At 35.5% G+C, this 21776-nt stretch overlaps 1 protein-coding gene across 2 annotated transcripts; it reads right to left on the reverse strand.

The window, feature by feature from the left end:
- Window positions 1–348: 348 nt before the first annotated feature.
- LOC113060500 (uncharacterized) lies at window positions 349–19539 on the reverse strand. Of its 2 annotated transcripts, XM_026229449.1 has the most exons (10): window positions 18911–19539; window positions 16785–16815; window positions 13327–13413; window positions 10321–10441; window positions 5109–5139; window positions 4883–4991; window positions 3058–3218; window positions 2642–2762; window positions 1703–1729; window positions 349–1059 (listed from the first exon to the last, which is right to left on the reverse strand). In XM_026229449.1, the coding sequence occupies exons 1-10, from the start codon at window positions 19061–19063 to the stop codon at window positions 854–856; spliced, it is 1047 nt and encodes a 348-aa protein (XP_026085234.1). In that variant the 5' UTR covers window positions 19064–19539; the 3' UTR covers window positions 349–853. The 2 variants fall into 2 exon arrangements, with proteins under 2 accessions (XP_026085234.1, XP_026085235.1); XM_026229450.1 differs by lacking the exon at window positions 1703–1729 and having other exon boundaries at window positions 350–1059; window positions 18911–19537.
- Between the last annotated feature and the right edge of the window lie 2237 nt (window positions 19540–21776).

Genomic DNA, 21776 nt, shown 5'->3' on the forward strand with positions numbered 1-21776 from the left:
GCGAAAAGTTTTAATTAATATTGCTGCACAAGTATTCTTTGGAAAAAGATCAAAAGATGCTTTAAAGAAACAGTTCAGCATAAAATAAAATAAAATAAAATTGAGTTTTTTTCTTCATCTGAACAGTTTTGGAGAAATGTAACATTGCATCACTTGCCCAACCGGGGATCCTCCAACAGTGAATGTTTGCCGTAAAACATGAGAGTCCAAACAGATGATAAAAATGCCACATTAATTCACAAGCAAAATGACAAAAAAAAGTTTCTCACAGACACACAGCTTTTTTGCTTCACAGAACATTAACTGATGGACTGGAGTCATGTGAATTACAATGTATTAATCAACTGTTTGGACTCTCATTCTGACGGCACCCATTTACTACAGAGGATCCACTGGCTGAGCCAAAATCTTGGATGGCCTGAGGAGGTGTCCATTTTTTTGAAAATGTTCATCTAATGTTCAACTACTTCTTCAAAAAAATATCACCCAGGACCACTGCAAGAGGAAAAAGAGCTATATACAGAAATCTAAATATATATGGCTCATTATAATATGGATGTGTCATTAGCTACTCTATGCCACCATAAAGGGCAAAAAAGCACACCATCCCTTAATGGTGTGGAAAAGCACAAGGCCTTCAATCAACCACAAAATAAAAGAGTTGGATGTTGAACATCCTCACAGACTTCGACTGGTGGGCAGTCTGATTAAAACAGTGAAAATTAAAGCAATAAAAAAAAAAAAAACAAGAGGACCTTTATCTTTTTTTTTTTTTTTTTCTTACACAGTCCTTCAAAAAACATCCTGACCTTTTATGTTTTTTTTCTGCCCCCTGTGGTCAGCTATGCCATAGTCATTGCATGGTCAGCCAGATCCAGCAGGCCCAAACGATCTGTTTGAACTGAAGCAGGTACACAGCCAGCGCCGTCTGCAGCTCTTCGCAGGCGCGCTGGGGTCTCCGGCGGTCCGTGCAGTACAGTGCCAGACCCAGCGCAGACAGAAGCAGGAACAGGCAGGTGAGCAGGGCCAGGTGCAAATGACTCTGGGGGGTGTCGTAGACTGGAACACAACATCCAGAAAGATTTGAGTTGACATGCTAAACGTGTTGGCTGCGCAACAGTCGAAAACAGAGCCACACGACATGCAGACAAACACACATGGCCACAAATAAAAAATGAGATGTTTTAATAATGTTTTTCTTAATCGTATTAATTCATTCATGGCTACGATTTACTATTCGTTCTCTTGTTTTTTTATTTAAATCATGGCCACAGATTAAAAATGAGTTCTCACAACTTATTAATTTGTTGTATAGTATTTGTGATTGTGGCCATGGTGTAAAAATTCTTTCCCTCATTTTGGTTTATTAAAACAAAGGAATTCATTAGTACAACGTTGCCATGATTTACTAAGGAGACGTTCATACAACACCATTTTCAACTAAAAACAGAAAGCTTCTTGTGCATTTTGGCCAATCATTTACATGACAACAGTGTTTTTTTTTTTTTTTTACGTCATGTCAATTAAGCAAAAGGCAAACAAATTGTAGCTCAATTCATGTAAACTTATAAAACCACAGCAAAGGGCTACTTTGTAAAAGCTCAAGCTGTTCTGAGTCCCAGATTTCATGCAAGAAAAGCATGCATCTTTTCATGCATTTTTGAGATCCACCACACCACAACATATTTCTTTATCTACTTACCTCCTAAACATTCATAGTACGGAATGTCTAGAAACCCAACATAAAAGGTTTAGTTAGTCAAAATCTTTGTAAAGCCCATAACCATTCATACAACTAAAGGTGCAGGCACATTTACTGTACCACTCGAGAAAATCCAGGCATTTTAATAGAAATCCACACAATCTGGAATTTCGCACGAGGGCAAAATATTTCCCTTGTGCAAATTGGTCACACCTATTCAAATTGGTCGCAATTTGCCACATTGAAAAACAGAATGCTGCTTGGTTCATACATCACTACAACACTGACAACTGACAAAGGACCTGTGCTTGTGAAATTTCACTAATGTGACCACACTTAAATCTTTGGATACACGGAAGCACATGGCCTTCATTCATACTGGGTTTTGCCATAAGCTCTTGAGAGAAAGGCATTACATTACATTTATGCTTTTACCAGATGCTTTCTTCCAAAGCGACTCGGGCTAAAAATTATTTTAATTTTTTTTACCAGTATGTCTGTTCTCTGGGATTCGAACCAACGACCTTTTGCACTGCTAACGCAATGCTCTATTACTGAGCCACAAGAACAAGAAAGACAAGCTGTGCATCTTAACAAACTACACTGGTGCCCTGAATTATGATCCTCCTTAATTCCTTAAATTAAATTCCTTGCTTCATTAATATAACAGTGTTGTTGGCACAGATTGCACACTAACTAATTTGCATGTATAATTAATCTGGAAAGTAAATCACTTAGGTTTGTGCGTCCCTTTTTTTCTTTTTTCAAACCGAGTTGATTCATTAACCGCAGACCTCAACGAGAACAATCTTTCACAACCCACTTCAACATGTTCCATTTACTTTACTATTTTCAAGTGCCAGCTCTTAATAGTTCAGAGAACCACTTTAAATGGAGGTTTTAGGGACTTCGAGAGAAGGTTTGTTTGGACTCCCTCACCATGAACAGTGATCTCCGGCTCTCTGAAGCGAACCCGCCTCTCGCTTTTTCGCTTGCGCGATGAGTCTGGCTCCACATGGGACCTTTTCAGAATAGAGGTGGGCAGTTTTTCATTTATGACCTGAAATCAGAAAAGACAAAACAATTGACTTCCAGAATGTTTGACTGAGGCAATATAAAGACATTTGACTGTGGCAGTTGATTAATATAACTTTACCTCTGATTCCTGAAGACATTTTTACATTAACGCACATTTCACATGAAAAAATTGTTTGCAATAAAATGCAATAAAATGTCAAAAACATCAAAGTTGTTGAAAACCATATTAAACCTAAATTAATGCAACGAGTACATTTCTAAAAAAATAAAAAAAAAATTACAATTAAAAATTTTCTTTATCATGGTGTCAGTATTACCTTGGTTTTAGGAGTTTCCTGTTGTATGTATGGCTCTTTTCTGTGTCGCAGCTCAGCGTGTCTGTCCTTATGGCTCTGAGAGATGCTACTCAGAGCGTCGCTGAATGACTCGGTGGCCGAGAACCTTTTGGAAAGAGTCGACACACACTCTCCCAATGATTCTGTAACATAAAAAGAACAGTTTGCATGATGAAACTAGTTTAGAAGAGAATAAATTAGCATTGCAACTATGACACAGTGGCCCGCAGGTGATATGTTGTGACGAAAGCATTTTCTCTCAGAGTTTGATATTCATGACACAATTCTGCCCAATACAATACATTCATCATCCTTCAGGAAAAAGGCATTAGGGAAGACACAGAACGAGCCGTCCCTCCAGAAAACTAGCTAAACATTCATGCTCACAAAAATGCCCTGGCCTCAAACTGTCAAAGACACAACATGGCTTTTCTTCCCGAGATCTAAAACGCCATCAGCTGCAGACAGAAAGTGCATGCTTGGAATAAATGTTTACTCATTCAGGCGATTTAGCTCTGCAGTTTTATCGCACAGAACTGTGTACAGTATACTTCCTTGCTTCCTCACTAAGTGGAAGGAGTAAATGGCTCTATATGAGTAACATTCTTAAAAGGGCTTTCACTAGAAGCTGCTTCCAAGCTACTGCTGTGACAATCAGAACACTTTACTAAGAATATGAAAGGCTGTCAGGTTGTATGGGCCTAGAATGTACAGTAAAAAGTGCTTAAATAAGCTTTTTACAGATTTATCATAAAGCAAATTACTGTGGTAACTTGGTCTGGAAATAGCCACTACTGTCATAAGGAAAATAATCAATTACAAATAAATTCAATTCAATTACAGAAATCGAATGTTTAAAAAGGTAATAACCAAAAATTAGCATTTGCTAAAAAAACATTTCGGTCACACTTTATTTTAGGGTCCAATTCTCACTATTAACTAACCATTAACTATGACTTTTGCCTCAATTAACTCCTTATTTGCTGCTTATTAATAGTTTATAAGGTAGTTGTTAAGTTTAGGGTATTTGGTAGGATTATGGATGTCATGCATTATATGTACTTTATAAGCACTAATAAACAGCCAATATGTTAATAATAGACATGCTAATAAGCAACAAGTTATTAGTGTGAATTGGAACCTATACTGAATTGTTACCAAAATTTCCATTCAAAATTTAGATTAGTTTAGGTTTTTCATTGTTTTTTCAATGGATCCTTTGCAGTGAATGGGTTCCGTCAGAATTAGAGTCTAAACAGCTGATAAAAAAAACATCACAATAATCCACAAGTAATCAACACGAATCCAGTCCATCAATTAACGTCTTTTAAAGACAGTATAAAGTTTAAAACGTCTTAATGTGTTTGTTTCTTATTTACAAGCCATTCACTGACAGACTGAAGTTGTGTGGATTACTTGGGATCTCGTTCTGACGGCACCCATTCACTGTAGAGGATCCACTGGTGAGCAAATGATACATTTCTTCAATAATCAGTAATAATAAACTTCAGTAATGATACATTTCTTCAAATCTGTTCAGATGAAAAAATAAAAACCTCATCTATATCTAGGATGGCCTGATGATAAGTAAATTTTCTGCATTCTTTTAAGCATTTAGAGAAGAATCCAAAATATTTAATTATGAATTTACAACATTAACTATTCTTGTAGTAAATATGAAGGATTTTGCCAGAAAATATGCTTATGTTACATTTTTATAAGGACAATTAGCTTTCTGTAATTGATTTAATGTTTTCAAAAACCCCGTTTTAGCTCCAGTTTGATAAATTTTCCTTGGTTACGTTACTTGTGTATTCTGTCTTGCCGATCTCAGCATAGACAGTGGCCAGCAGCTCCAGGCTCCGGGCTGTGATGGGGTGATCGTTACCAAAAGCCCTCTGGTGGATTTTAGTGGCCTAAATGGGAATCAAATGGAGAAAATACAATTACTTTGACATTTCTTCAGACTTTTCCTCTTTTAAAGCCTTCTGTCATATTGCATATAAACTATAAACTAAACACAGTCTACATACCTTGCCACTGTATTCTAAAGCAAGATGGGGTCTGAAAGCAATGGAGAGTGACACAAACATTAGAAATTATGGTCCAAAACGGATATTTTGAATGTGTTAAATTGCTCTTGACATCAAAATCAAGAACCAATTTTATTTTAAAAAGAGAAAAATCACAACTGTTATTATTTCTAGCTCCTCTATGACATTAGAAAACAGCAGTCAAATGCATTGCATTGTGTGATACAAAATTCCTTTGAGGTTGTTTCATGCATACGCAGTGTGTTTCATCAATCAGCAAATCTATATCATTGATTACACCTTCAGGACTTGGTTGACCTTTTTCTCTTACTGCAGTCGTAAATAGTGAGAGAATAAGAGTTTATTTGCAAAGAAGCTCCAGTATAATATCACATATTTCAATACAATTAACAGAAAAAAACATTAATATTGATGTATTCTGTGAGTAACAGCAATGACAGTCTAATGCAATACTGTATATAAGAGGAGATCAAAGCAAAGACCATAATACTTCCTGTACATGAGTATGAGTCTGTACATTCTATATAAGCATGTTAAGATATAACTATCACCTTGATATCAAGTTTATTTATTTTTTGTCACAGCAGGTCAGTATTTATAAAAGGAAGTGTGAATGAGAGAGAAAGAGACTTTCATGCAAACACTTGACATTCACTGGATCTCACACCTGCTATAAAACCTTAAATAACTGTCTTTACATACACATCTTAAACAGTCATATGACATGCCAAAAAGAATGTTATTTTGTGTATTTGGTGTAAAGCAATGTGTTTATGCGGTTTATGGTAAAAAAAAAAAACACATTAATTTCCACCTAATGTACATTATTGTTTCTCCTCTATGCCCTGCCTTTCTGAAACGCATTGATTTTTACAAAGCTCATCGTTCTGAAAAGCGAGGTGTGCTCTGATTGGCCAGCTATGTAGTGTGCTGTGATTGGCTGAATACCTCAAGCATGTGTAGAAAAATGTTATGCCCCTTACCATTCTTTCTTTCTTTCTTAAGCACAGTTAATCGATTTGAGAGTATTTCCAATAAAACACATGATAAAAATCCTGTCACCTTCAAACTTAAATAAAAATCAAATTTTGTGTAAAAAAATATATATCTTAATCATAATGGAAATGGAAGGGCAGGATGCATATGTTGCATTGTGGGATACAGTATACAGCATGATCTTGTTCATACTTCAAAACTTACTTAATGTTGCATACTATACACTTTTTGTGTATCGTTTTGAACATGCCCTTGTAGTGTAATGAAGAAAAAAAAATTTACTTACTGTATTTTCCGGAATATAAGTCACACTTTTTTCATAGTTTGGCTGGTTCTGCGACTTATAGTCAGGTGCAACTTATTTATCAAAATTAATTTGACATGAACCAAGAGAAATGAACTAAGAGACATGAACCAAGAGAAAATGCCCTCTCGTGGCTGAAGACGGTAATGTTTTCTCTTGGTTCTTGGTTCTAAATAAATGCGACTTATAGTCCAGTGCGACTTATAAATGTTTTTTTCCTCACCACGACATATTTCGGTCTGATGCGACTTATACTCAAGGGCGACTTAAAGTCCGAAAAATACGGTATTTATTATGCTACTTAAAATAGAGTATAAAGAGAGCATACTTTTTTTTATATATATAAAGTTAAAAAATTTACTCTGTAATGTCTAAATCTTTTTCTAAACTTACTGTACAAAAAAAACATGTTTTACTAATCTTTTCTTGTACACTTTTTTTTTGTGTTGACATATTAAAACACACCTACTTGATTTTTTAATTTCATTTTAACATCTATAATTTAATTTTATATTATATGCAAAATATTTTATGTACTAAATTTCAACTTCAGCATTGCAAACGTAAATGCATGACATACAAGTTTCAATATAAATTACATTAAAGTATAGTTTACCAAAAATGCTTGTCAAGAAATTCTGCAGTACACTTTAACCATTTTTTTATATAACCAATTATAAATCCTTTTCAACAAGGTTTTGCATCCAGAAGATTCACATACAGTATACATGAACGCATACTGCATAAATAGCATAAGGGGTGAATAAGCCCCTCCTCCTGTAAGTCATTACATGGTAAACACATGACTCATAGTGTTCAGTACATATGAACAGAAGCCCTAGGCTATGTATAAAACAAACACAGACAGATTTAAATAACAAAGACATGCATGATGAACAAGCCGGGAACAGTTTTGCATCCTTTCTATAAATCCTCTGTGACTCAGAGTCTATACCATATCTTATCCATATAGATTCTGTTCTGCTAACTCTATTTTTTACCACAACTACAAATAGTATAGGGAAGCTGTTGTAAAAAAAATAAATCAAAAGCAGGTCAGAGCACATAGGCATAAAGCTCTATTTGAGCCCATTGACCTGCATCTTTGCTTTGAGCGCAGATACAGAAAGCCACAGCACAGTCCGGCTCGCCGAAGCATGCGGATGCATTACAGCACCCGTCACAACAAATCTGGGCACACGTTCACTGTGATTCCTACCGGAGCTAGTGGAAATGTGCCAGAGATATGGCACGCTCTTCTTTTTGGCTGGAACTCCTGGCATATGTGAAGAACGGTGCTATTTGGATGGGCGACAGTTTGTCCTCAGGGTGTACATTGAGAAATCTCCTAGGGATTTCGGATGGAAGTTTTTCCTCATGTGATCATTTAGCACCACATGGTCCTTACTGCAGCACTATTGTTTGATAAAATGACTTGTACTGTACTTTAATCATTTATTTATTAATTTTGTTTCGGATATAGGTCAGGAATTAAATATTGATTCCTTTTCATATTCTTAAAGTTCTGAATGTCATGTTTTATACTCTTCGATACTTCTATCTTGAATGTACAGCATGTTTTTTTTTAAAGCCAATACATATGTCAGCGTGGTTATTATGGTCCTATGTTAATTAATAATGACTAGGTGTTGGTTTGCACTGTTTTAGATTGTCCTCAGGGGACATCTGATCGGACACAACATGGCAAAGCTCTCAGCTACAAGAGCCCTTCCTGCCCTGACACTGAAAGATTCAAGAGGCTGGACACTTCCTCTTCACTCCGTAGGGCTCGAGCTACAGTTTGTGTCAGAACTATCAGACCTTTAAAAGTAAATGTTTTGGTTACCTTAAAATTAAATACAACCACATTTTGGGTTATTGAAAAAAAAATAAAAAAAAAATAAATGGACATTAAATATTGATTTAAGAGTCAATGATATGAGTGTTCACTGTTCACGATAAATAAAAATAAGTATACAATTCTAGTTTGTTTTCAAAGGCCTTAGAAATGTACTTTTTCAATCTTTAAAAAAAAAAAAAAAAAAAAAAAAAAAACGTTATGCCATTTTCAAGAAAAGTTAATAATGTCTAAAATGTCATGTGGTGTAACCACCAAGTAAAAAGAAGTAACATATTTTGATATTGCAAGTTGATACAATATTAATTAAATATTTGGGGAGTCAAACCACGTGACATTTTATCACCTGAACTAACCTGGTCTTGTCTTAAAATTGTAATACTTCATATTTTAATAATATCTTTAGAGACTTACTGACCTTTGATATAAGTAATGAGGGTTAGTAGTCGTCATATCTTTGGTATCATTTCCTGTTGCATGAATGTTTTCATGTATCTATGTATTTATTTACCAATACCAATGACTTTTTGGTTGCCCCGTATTACATTTTTCTTTCATTCTTTTTTAATCATTCTAAGAAAAAAAATATTATATTATGCCAAAATACTTCATAAGGTTTTCTGATTAAGAATTTAATTCTATAAATCATTTATTTCTTTATTAAATCATATATATTTTTTTCATTATGATATCAGAAGAGTTGATCAGAACTGTTTTTCAGGACACATTTAGCTCTATGATTCCCAAAATATCAATAAGATTTCTTTCTAATAAAGTCATGCGGTCCAACTAACACTCATAAAATGACCTTTGACTCTTGAGATGATACGGTTTCAATAATTGTAGACATAATGAGATTGTGTGGTCTAATTGCATAGTTGCAAGGTGTTTTTAAGCTGAAATACAACTGTCCTAGCTGACCAACAGATCTTGAAGATCTGCCCTGCTCAGGTTTCAACAGTTACTTGAGTTTAAGGGATTACAAACAAATGGTGTGGACACCTCTATACAGTTGATTGTCCTGTGAAACACCATCTAATTGGGGAAGCATAAAACAGTCTCGTTCTCATTCAAGTTTAATGTAATCCTCTCTCCTGTGCTACCAGCAAGCCGTCTCCTTTAATGAGACAATCAGGTTAAATGCTTAAAGTCCCCAACCAGCGCCAACTGTGGGTCATAAATGTCCTCAAATGTATAGTGGCCTTACAAAAGAGCGCCTCATCATGTTAAGCCCCCGGAGGAAAGCAGACACCTCACTCAAAGTGTCCCAGTAACATTTGAAACCTTGAGAGTCACATAACACAAGTCACCTTTCTCTCTCTCTCTCTCTCTCTCTGTCTCTCTCTCATTTTTTTAAGTAAAATCAGGCAGCATGTGCTTATAACTGAGATAATGGAATGTTATTTGAATGTTATGTTGTCAAACTGTATATACTTATACATAATGTATATAAAATAAAGTAAAATATACACACCCAGACAACAAAACATTCAAATAATTCAATATATAATAATCCATATTTCAAATAAGTTATATTACATTTAAAATGTATTATAGCTACATTATTTATATTATAATTTTTGCATTAAAAAATTATTTTAAAGAACAAATCAGTTAGAAATTATGCTTATAAATAAACTATTTAAAACATTTCACTATAATAAAATTGGTTACGGTAAATGTTATCATATGAAACAATTCACTCTCCAAATTTTTTTTTCGTATTTGTTTATATTTAATGAAAAGTAACTACAGCAGTAGTCAATTTTTTCATGAATGAGACACAAACAAGATGTGTAACAGTGGAAAGTCAGCACAAATAATATGACTCAGTGTGTAATTCTGTGTCAAATTGTGTAGGACAAGTTGAATGCATCTCCCTTAATTTTGTATCTAGACTATTAGCGCCCATTAAATGCCCTCTATCATGGAAATTAATCTTGCTCACTATATCTGGCATGCCGGTTTTGTCAAAATCAGTCTGCATGCTGGATATATGCAGTACCATTTTCACAGTCAGTTCAGTCTCCTACCTTTTGCTCATGATGCAGAGCTGAGCCAGTCTCTCAAGATCCTGGGCTTGTAAAGTCTGTTCTGATAACTCCTCTTGAGACAGACATCCCGGCGTTCCCAGTATTCCGTCTTCCTGAGACCCTGATTCACACAAAGTCTGTCAGAAACCTCACAGCACTCACAGAGACTCACATGTACAGAGACAACAAGACTGTGACAGGAGTGAAAAAGACAGAGAGGGAGGGAGGGTGTGAGAGGAGAGATGCCACCACACCCACAGATTCAAATGCTCTTACAAGGAAATGAGACGTATGAAAAACAGAAGACTAAGAAGACCAGCTGGAACAACCAGCTCGGATCATTCAAAGAAGACAATACAACTGTCTGCCTGGCTTCCAATGAAGACCTGTTTCTGAAATCCAGCTTAATAAAGAGAAATTCCTTTCTCGTTTTCTTTTTCCCAAACTTTCACGACATTTTTTCCACAAAACGTGACTTTTTTTTTTTTTATATACTGACCACTCTTAAAATGTAAAAATTCTCTTAAGTTACAAAACTAAATGCAAACTCCGAATCTTCTGAAGGCAAACTATCATTTTGTGTGAGGAAGAGGCTGAAATTGAAGCCGCCGTCACAGAAATCGCGACATCCGCTAGTTCTCCCTGGCACATTCATGTGAGTGTCAGAAATAGTGATGTCTCGGGCGGAAATGAATGGTGTTCTTCTGTCTGAGTCATATCTTCAGAGTAAGAGTCAAAAAAAGAAAAAAAAAGAAAAGAAAAAGTCACAGGTTTGGAATGACACGAAGGCAAGTAAATCATTATTTTTGGGGGGTGTACTAACATATTATTAATGAAATTAAATGCATTTTAACGTGTAATAAAATCAGCAAGAAACCTTTCTGTGCAAATGCATATAAGTATCCAACTCCTGACATGCAAACTAGTATCAATTTTGCACAATATGCAGAACAATGCCAGAAAGAGACCTTTATGAAACTCTCCGTCTTTTCTTTACTCTTTAGACTTTCATTGTAATGTCCAACATTTGACTGTAATTTTAACTGGAATCTGGAATAATCGTTATCAATCCCATGAACTGGAAGAGAGCAATATTCTGAATCCAATTAACATCTCAGAACTGCACAGTAAAATAATGCTGAAGTAAACTTAATTTTTAAGTTTACAATAAGGAATCCGTATGCTGAGCATGATACAAATTGTGTCTTTAACACAGTATTTGTGCACTGTGCTGATGATGAAAGTTGAGTCGCATTCACTATACGCATACCCTAGCGTATGCATTAGAACAGAATTACACTTTTGACACCACTTCATACTGCAAAAGTTGACAGACATGAGCTTATGCATGTTTACATAGAAGCTAGTGCATGCTTACGTAGAAAAACAATAGTGCACAAACATGTGTCTGTGTGAACGGCCCCTAAGAACCACACTTATGTATTCAAACCCAACTTTATTAAAAAGGATCTACACATCACATCTGTTGAATGCAGCAGACACCATATCACTATATATACAAAGAAATTCTCTGTTTATCCCGTGTATCCCGAGGGCATGATGGGAACTGAAGGAGGTTTGGGCCAGAGGGAGGAAATCACGCATCATTCGCCCAAACCGCTGAATCAGGCAGCGGTTCCAGGACACTCAACAGCTCTTTAATGAGGTAATGTATAGGCTGGTCATATATCTCCCTAGCCTCCTGTATCTCTGCCCATGCTAGATATATATGCTGTCTCATCAGCCTGCAGACAGCTGGAGGAATGGCAGACGTGCACCATGGGAGGAGATCGATGGGTCTCCTTCATCTCAAGGCAAATAAAGATGGACCTCTGTTAAATATATTACTGCTCTCCCACGGGACCTTGGGGACAGTTTTGTTGCTATTTATTTGCTGCAAACTTGTGGTTAATCTGTGGCACATTTGTGCCAAGGAATTCAGGTTTGGAATGGACAGAGACGCTGATTTAATTAATTTTATCAAAAGTATGCTGGATACATTGCTATGCCAGTTAAGTGACTAGGTCTCATCACTAATAATTGTGTGTAGTATTTAGTATTTGTATGCATAGGGGAACTTGCATACACATGCTAATAGAAAATCTTGCATTATTAAACACACATGCGCAAGTACATACATTTGTTCTTAACCTTGTTCTAATGATAATGAATTTGGAGCATTACAGATGAGCCTGATGAAAGTATAATTTATGCTATAATTCATATAATTTCTACTATAATTTATACGAAGCATGCCCAAACCATCTCAATATCAGGGCTTTCTGCAAAACATTTTTGTCACTTTCATTACTTGTAGCAAACTACCACATTGTTGTCCTCAAAACCATTTCAAACACAAAATACAGAGCTCTCATTAGCCAACTGTACAAACATGTATCTGATAATGATGCTTTACTTATGCTTTCACTGTATATGATGAAATTTAAGTAATTTACTATTATTTTACCTTTGAACTGAACGTTTACATTCCCTTCTAACTGGAATATCGCTTAAAATGGCAGAATACCCTATAAAGACCTAAAGTCCTATAAAGAAGGTTTGGATTGGAACGTACCTATTATCTTTATGAGTAAGCCATCGAATCATTCACTGAATCATTCACTGAATCATTCACTGACTCTTTCTGCAATGAAAGACCAGCACTGTCTACTTGGTTGACTTCGCTTTGGATTAGTTTGGAACTTGACAGAGGAAAATTACACAAAGTAACTCGCAATATTATTGTGTCTGTAATGTAAGTTACTCTCTATTAACTTCTTGTTTGTTGAACCACTGTATAAAGTAGATGTAAAAAAACACACACTCTGAATCAAGCTGCTGTTCAGAATGTCTTGTTTGTGTGTGGTATTGCCTAAATACATTATTGTGCACAGCTATGATGAAAATGTCTAATATATTATGATACATGCTGAACAAAGAGTCACTTGTCCACTCAACAGTGCCATAAAAGAAGCATTGAAGTAAATCCATAAAAAGTGGACCTGCCTGTGCTGGCCTGCAGCGAGGTGAGCTCGATCAATGCCACTTCGTAGAACATCTTCTCCGCCTGAATGAACTGCAGAGCTTTCCCATCTGATTTTATACGGGTGAAGGATTAGACATGCTTGTCATCAGGAATAATCTCTTGTTATGATCGCACACGTCACCCAGTTACTCAAGCTCAGTGAAATCCTGATTCGTTCAGATGCTACAGTAGCCTCACAACACTAGTGTACACTGAACCATTAATGTATCACCTTAAAAAAACAGACAAACAAAAAAAATCACTATTCTAGCTCAAGGCCTGTGTGATATTTTGATTGGCTGATGGTGTGTCACTTTCTCTTCTTAGCTTTATAGAAAGACACGAAGCTTGTGGCCGTTCTATAAATAGTGACTAAAGAGTACGTTCAGTGTTTTCAAAGGCATGCCATTACAATCTCAGTGTAAGAAGAAAATGTTTGCTCTTAACAAGTGTCATTACGCAAACCTGACCAGCAAGGAAAGAGTTCTTAAAATAGTCGTGAATGACCTAGATAATGGCAGGATTTGTTATTTGTACGTGCGGGAACTTGCTGGTGTTTCTATTTTGGTCTCATAAAGCACAGCTGGACCTCTTGTTAGAATGTGAAAAGTGACAAATATGCTTTAGCTACTAATTTTATTGAACAAATAAATAAACAAGAAAGTATGGTTATATATTCTACCATTTGGTATAGAGTCAGATGTATTTATTTTATTATTTATTTTTGAAAGAAATGCATACTTTTATTTAGAAAGGATGCATTTATTGTATTAAAAGCAACAGTAAAGACATTTAAATTTAGTCATTTACAGTAGCAGACGCTTTTATCCAAAGTGACTTAAAAATAAGGACAATAAAAGCAATCAAGAAAAAAAAGAGCAATATCTAAGATATTAATATATAAGCAATTATATATATATATATATATATATATATATATATATATATATATATATATATATATATAATAAATAAAAAGAAAACAAGTCGAATGAATAGAAAAAGAATAGAGAATGCTAGTATTAGAGGGTTTTTTTCAGTTGCTAGGGTTTTCAGTGTTGTTTTTAGTGATTTCCTGTATGGTTTCTAAGGTATTCTGTGTGATTGTTTAGTCTCTAATCATGGCTCTGTGAGTTTTCACCCATTTTAAAAAGCGTAAATCACTTCGAAAAGTAGAAGCACACTGGTATCACTTATGCCAGTGCCACAATCTGAGCTGGATGAATAGCATACCTAACTTTACTACAATATGAAAAACACTGATATTTTTATTTTGAGATGAACTCTCTCTTTCATGTGTTTTACAGTATGTTATATAGAGTGTGATTGCGATGTTTGATCTGCTGTGCATCTCACTGTAAACAATGCTAAGTAACAGAATGATGCCCTTATTAATTTGATCTTTTCCACGAATGAGCAGCATATTTCCAGGTGTCCCAAGTACATTTTTAGAACCCAGCTGGCTGAGGAACATCTGAATTTGCTGGCTAACAGCATGAGGATCAGTTTGAAAGTGATAAATCTAATTGTGGTTCATGTGATGCTAACCCCTGAATTAGCTGTGGAGGACAGACCAGGAACTAATGTATTCTGCATTGATTTTGTAATCATGTATGCTCTTCAGTTAGCATTGCCTTTCGCTCCATCTGATTAAAAGCCTGTGTCCTAACACTTCATTTTGTAGAAATACTGCTTAATACACAGTTTGTATTCAGTCAGCACCAGAGGCTATTATACATGTTTATTATTATTATTATTATTATTATTATTATATATATATATATATATATATATATATATATATATATATATATATAGTAAGAATTGTATATGTAGATTCAAGTGAGTTTTATATATGAAATGTAATATTATATATTAAATTATACATTAAACCCTCTCTGGGCTTTTTTTTTTTTTTTTTTTTAACCAGCTGACTCAAAAGAGGTGAATACTAGGTGTGAGAAGTCTTAAGTTTATATCTGTCAATTATATAACTTCAAATCTCAGATATGCAGCACAGCAATTTTAAAGAGCAGCAGCTAAAAATAAGTTGTGGATGCTAGGAATACAGAGTGCTCTGACATTTTTCTTAATGCACTGCAATGGCAAAGCAGATATGTGCATTAATAATCACTAAACCAGCTCTGGTGCTTTAGAGGAAATATGGATGCAGCACTTTATCAACAAAGAAATATAGCTGTCCTTCTGCTTGGCATGTATATTTCTCAGCATGACTATGGAAGAACTTTCTACATTTGTATTTCTCATTGATCTTGCCGGCTCAGAAGTGTCAATCACAGCATGATCACAACCATTGTCAGAAAATGAGTACAGGATGAACGCTTTGTTCATTTCATCTTCTTCTAAAGCAAAGAGCTCAATCCATCATACACGTCACTGAACAGATATGACAGCCTGGTGTCATAAAATATAAATAATATGCTTTTAAGTGGGTTTTGAGAAATTACTGAGTTCACTGTTCTCTACGATGAGTGCTTTGGTGGAAGAACATTTACTAGATTTACCATAATTTGCAGCATTAAAGCTTTCTATTTACACTACCAGAAATTTTGAAGTTTGTTTGCTTATTTATTTAGAAATTTTTCTCTTGCTCACCAAGGCTGCATTTATTGGATCAAAAATACAGTAAACACAACAATATTGTGAAATGTTACTACAAAATGTTTTCAACGTCATGTATTTTAAAATTTTTTATAATATATATATATATATATATATATATATATAAAATAAAGCTGAATTTTTAAGTAGCAATCACTCCACCATAACCACAATCCATATTTTGCAGTATTTATATATATATATATATATATATATATATATATATATATATATATTTATATGTAGATCTACATCAATTATTTCTGTTTTACGTAATTACACAGAGATCACCAAGTACCACCACTATTTAGTAGCAAACTGGTTAAGATCAGCGCAAATGTGTTGAAACCAATTCACATGTAATTGGAAAAGAGATAATGAATGATCTTTGTTAAAGACTTAGGTCATGTAAATGACCCGTCTGAGCTGAAACTGCTGGTCTTGAACCCATTTAAACTCTATGCTTTAGTAATTGAGAGGCCATGGGTTTAAGAGGGAATGTATGTCACGTAACACTAGCCTGCTGTTAACGACAGTCCATAGATGAATAATGACAGCGGCGCTCGTGCTGGCTCTATGCAGGTTAATTAGCTGTGATGCTCTTTCAGCTGACATATGATAAGTGCCCACGAATCCTCTTAGGAAAAAGACCACACTCAAGAATGTGATAACACAACTAAACAACTTCTTTGCACAGACAATATGAAATGTCAAACTGAAGTTTCACTACATGCATATTTGTGCAGATTAAAAGGATTTATTATTTTGTTCATTACACAATTTGGAGTGAAAGCTGATGCTTTATTGAAAAGGATACAATTCTTGTCGTCAATGTAGAGTTCAGCAATCTGTACGGAGGAAAACAAGAGAGAATGTTGTCTAAAAAAAATGCAAACCTCAAGTGCTTCACTAAATAAAAGACAATCTCATACAAATGTCATGGAGATAATGATTAATCACAAAAAAAGGTAAATAAATTAAAGTAAAAAGAAAATGATACAAATTAAAAAAGAAATAAATACCTAAATGGAACTCAGGTGTTTCACAAAGATAAAACCTCATAAAAACATGTTCAGGAAATTTAACCCCCATAAAATAATAATAATAATAATAATTCTTAAAAGACCATTATAATGGAAGATTTTTCACATCTTGACAGTATCTCTCTCTCTCTCTCTCTCTCTCTCTCTCTCTCTCTCTCTCTCTCTCTCTCTATATATATATATATATATATATATGCATTTTTTCGCATTACAATAATGCATGTTTAAGCACTTAAGCACAAAAATTTAGAAATGTAGAATGTGCTTGCTTAACATGAAAATTATTGAAAAAAAAAAAAAAAAAAAAAAAATTCCTGAAATTAAAATAATTGAAAAATGTATTTTCTTTAAGCACAACATAGTTTTATTTTTCATTCTTTATTTGGGCTGAAATATGACCTACAGTAAATATGTTTTTAACTGTGGTTGCTCACGCAGATTCTCTCGAAAAGTAACATTCTGTTTCTTATAACTTTCTCCGATGGAATGTTACAGTTAATGCTAGTGATAAATATTAGCAAATTCTGATTATGTTCTTTTATTTTATTTTGTAAGGTCAGGAGCAACTCTGTCTGGCCAATGTCATACCACACATTCCAGTACTCTTGTGTAAGAGCCACTGTTTATATTCTGGACACTGCCTGGGACCCTTGTGAATTTCTGAGAGTTTAAAGGGGTCATATGATGCGATTCAAATTTTTCCTTTCTCTATGGAGTGTTACAAGCTCTTGGTGCATAAACAAGATCTGTAAAGTTTCAAAGACTAAAGTTCCTTCATCGAATCCAGCGATCGCGCCATTCTCAAGCCCACCGGTCGCCACTCACTTAAGTCCGTTCCTCAGTTCCAACTTTGCTAGGGCAGTATGGTACTTCTGACTCACAGCCTGCAAGTACGTTTTTTATATTTAAAAAATTTGTCATTGATGATTCAAACACAAGTTTTGAGCGGCATAGAATAACGCTTGTCATTTGTCATTTCTCCAGACATGGTTTTATGTTTACGCAGTGTGATATGCAACACAACGCATAAAAAGACGATATAACTCATTATAATCAGTAATTATGTCCCCACTGGATGCAACAAATGCCCCGTTTATAATGGGTTTTTGTTGTTTTTGTTTTGTCACTCCGGTTCACGGGCGCAACATTTCCTGCCACATGCTTGGGTTATTCAGCCAATCACAAGGCACTGGATAGCTGGCCAATCAGCGCACACCTCGCTTTTCAGAATGATTAGCTTTGTCAAAATCAAAGCATTTCAGAAAGGTGGGGCATAGAGGAACGACAATAATATACATTATATGGAAAATAATGTGTGTGTGTTTTTTTTTTTTTTTTTTTTTTTTTTACCTTAAACTGCATAAACACATTGCATTACACCAAACAAACAACATACTAATATTCTTTTTAGCAACGCTATCTGACCCCTTTAACAGGGTAACCCAGGACGAGTAAGCAGGGCTGAGGGTTTTATCTGATGGACTGTCACCGAATCGAGTCCATGATTAGACAAAAGTAGTGCGCACATAAGAAAAAGAAACATCAGCGGACATAGGATAAACTGCACTGGTTATTCATGTAAACACATGATGGAAACCAAATGGTTATTGCAACACAGCTATAAACAAGCTTGCATAAGAATATCTCAAGCACGTCTCATGCTGTGCACAGGAAACCAAATGTGAACACACACTCTTTGCAAAGGTTGGTGTGCCATCAAATCATTAATCCACATGCGCAACCAAGAGAATGAGTTTTGCATGCAACGAAATGCATTACTTGTACATGCTGTCATTTAATCTACCTATTCAATTTGCATGTAAATGACCCTATCTTAAATGTAAAGCCAATTTGAATAGGTTGGATCCCATAATGCAGCGCTCGATCCTGCAGGGCTCACCTGATGCAGGCAGTTGGGAAGCGAGTGGAAGCTCTGCACGTGCGTGAGTCCCAGCAGGCAGCTCAAAAAGCAGTGCAGAGCAGCTTGGGAGTCTCCCTCCTGCTGGAGCTGCCTGCCCAGTTCAAACAAACCCTCACGGCTCCCGTTCAGCATCCCGTGCTTGGGATGGCCCGCCAGAGAGACCTGCCGCGCGCGTTCACGTGCCAAACAGCAGCTGCTGCACTTACTTCTCCCATCTGAGCTGCGGCACGAGCATGAAGAAACAGTCCGGAGGGATACACACAGTCGGGGGCAGAGATATCGGTCGCTGGGACCTCAAAACAGGAACAGAACACGGCTTCTACTCTCCCTCCTCCTACGATCCGTAAGAGTCAAGAGCAGCAGGAGGGTGCGTGGGCGGGATTGTGGAGACGGGACCGCGCATCGCAAAGAGCAGAGGAGGCGGTCAGGACTCAGGACTTGAGAGGATTTGGATTTGTCGGTTGAGTGACGTTTCCCGCAGCCAACTGTTGTACAGCAGTACAGATGGTGGACTTTTTTTCCAGGTTTTCAAGGAAATTCGATTAGTCACTTCACACTGCAAGTGGTGACACTAAAGAGGACGTATTTGCAGATGTTATTTTGGGAGATTAAAGGGATAGTGCAGCAAAAAAAATAAATAAATACAACTTTATAAGTTAAAGTCCGATCATTGTTTATTCAGTGATGTCATCGTCCAACTTCAACTTCAGTTCTCTTCAGATAGTGTCAGTTTGTTTCCATTAAATTGTATCCCCAACTTAGCAAGCCAAAGTTGTTCTCCTCTGGCCAGTAGAACAGTAAAAAAGATTTTAAGCTGAAACCGTGGTCCTTGGTGATTCATTAAATGCATATCAGCAGCTACCAGGACTTAAAGAGTAAAAAAAAAAAAAACTCTGAGGCAGGATATAAAATGAATACAGTGGCTCCTGATGATGGTCTTATTAAGCGAAGCAATGGGTCTGTGCAAGAAGCTGATCATTATGAAGTCCTACCACATCATTAACTGTAATCTACAGCCTCAGTTGTTTCAGTTAACTGGTTCATAAACTGATTTAGAATTCATTTACATAATCACACAATAAAATTAATACAATTTATTTTCTACAGTGCCTTTAAAAAGTAGCATCTGAAAAGTGCTTTACAAGAATTAGATTAATACAATTATACAAAAAAAAAAAAAAACTTTAAGGGAAGATTAAGGACTCAGTTTGCCTAATTTCAGACGGTAATAAAACCAAAGTTGGAGCAATTGAAGAAAATCCCCAATCGCCCATAGATTTTAAATGAGTAGGCAGAATATTTAAAAGGCCAGCTTCCTATAGTCTAGATGGAAATAGGGGTCCACGCGCACCCCCCGGCTTTTTTTTATGCCACCTGATTTTTTAAAATCCTTAAAGTGTCTATTTTCATAATCTGCCAGGTGCCAAGCTGAAATAATGTCCCAAGGGGTTCTTTTTTAACCCTTTGCTGCACCCGACCGGAACCCGAAAAATCTAAAAGTGATATAGAAAGTGGCATAACATTAGAAGTAAACAACATACAGAGACAAATTAACACATTTTCCCATACAATTCTGACCCCAGGAATTTAATGGAATGGTTATTTTTGACATTTGACAACACATTGACCTTATTTCTGGACAAAAATAGCAAAAAATGGCCAAAGATGTGTAGAGGATCAACTATTTTTTTTCATTTTCTCAAGCGCATAGGGTGATTTTTTTTTTTCCACAACCTGTTATTTCTTTATCATTCAAGTGTCTATTTTAAGATTTAATTGGGTACCAAGCTGAAAAAATGTCCAAAATGCTTAATTTTTAACCCTTTGCACCAAACCCGAAAAATCTAAACATGATATAAAGTGGCATAACTTTTGATTTAACTAACAGAGACAAATGGACACATTTTGCAATACAATTCTGACCCCAGAAATTGTTATTTGTCATATTTTATAACATCTTGACCATCTGTGGTCAAAAAGAGCAAAAAAAAAAAGTTCATTTGACAGTGTTTTTATTATACTTAGCAGCCTGAAATAGGATTTATTTTAACCTTTTACTTCACCTATCCTGAACCTGAAGATATTTAAAATAGTTTTACTTTTGAAGTTAACAAAACAAAGCAAACTAACTTAAATAAATATATACAAATAATAATAAAATAAATTAAAAACTACAGAAAAAATCCAAAAAGGTCCAAAAAGTTGACTGAGCATAAACTGCAAGTTTTTTTTTATTTTGGGGGGCTTTGCAGTTGTCAGTTGGTGGTCGTCGGTTCATACCTGCAGATCGCCATCTCCCACTGCTCTCTCTTTAGGAAAGATTTCAGTAAATGTTTGAAACTATAATTAATATATACCTTTGTAGTCATAACTTAAAGTGATTTTTCAACAGTTTTTACTATAATCACAGGCTTTCGAAAAATCGAATCTGTATTCTTGACTAGCAGTGGTGGTAGCTTAGTTGGGTGAGGGATATGAGGTATGAGACTCTGTAAAGACGTCAGTTCACCAGAACACATGAGGAATATTTGTGAACAGATTCCATTGAAATTAGAGGACTTGTCTTTGGATACAATTGGCTATCACCAATATTGCTATAAAAGCTTTACAGGGAAAATAAATTGTTTACAAGGTGTCAAAGGCTTCTACATCTGGTGAATCATTATCATTGAAAAGGGACTCTCTGCGCCATGTCAAATCATGGTCAGTTCAATCTGAAGGAGCTCCAAGAAGTTGCTCCTTCTTGTTTCCCAATCAGTGCATTTTCTTTGACAAAGCAAACTCCAAGTTCAAGTGCAAGACTGAAGAGCTTACAAAGTTTCAGAGTTGGAAACACAAGGAACCA

Source organism: Carassius auratus, chromosome 42, assembly GCF_003368295.1.
Source record: "Carassius auratus strain Wakin chromosome 42, ASM336829v1, whole genome shotgun sequence".
NCBI lineage: Eukaryota > Metazoa > Chordata > Actinopteri > Cypriniformes > Cyprinidae > Carassius > Carassius auratus.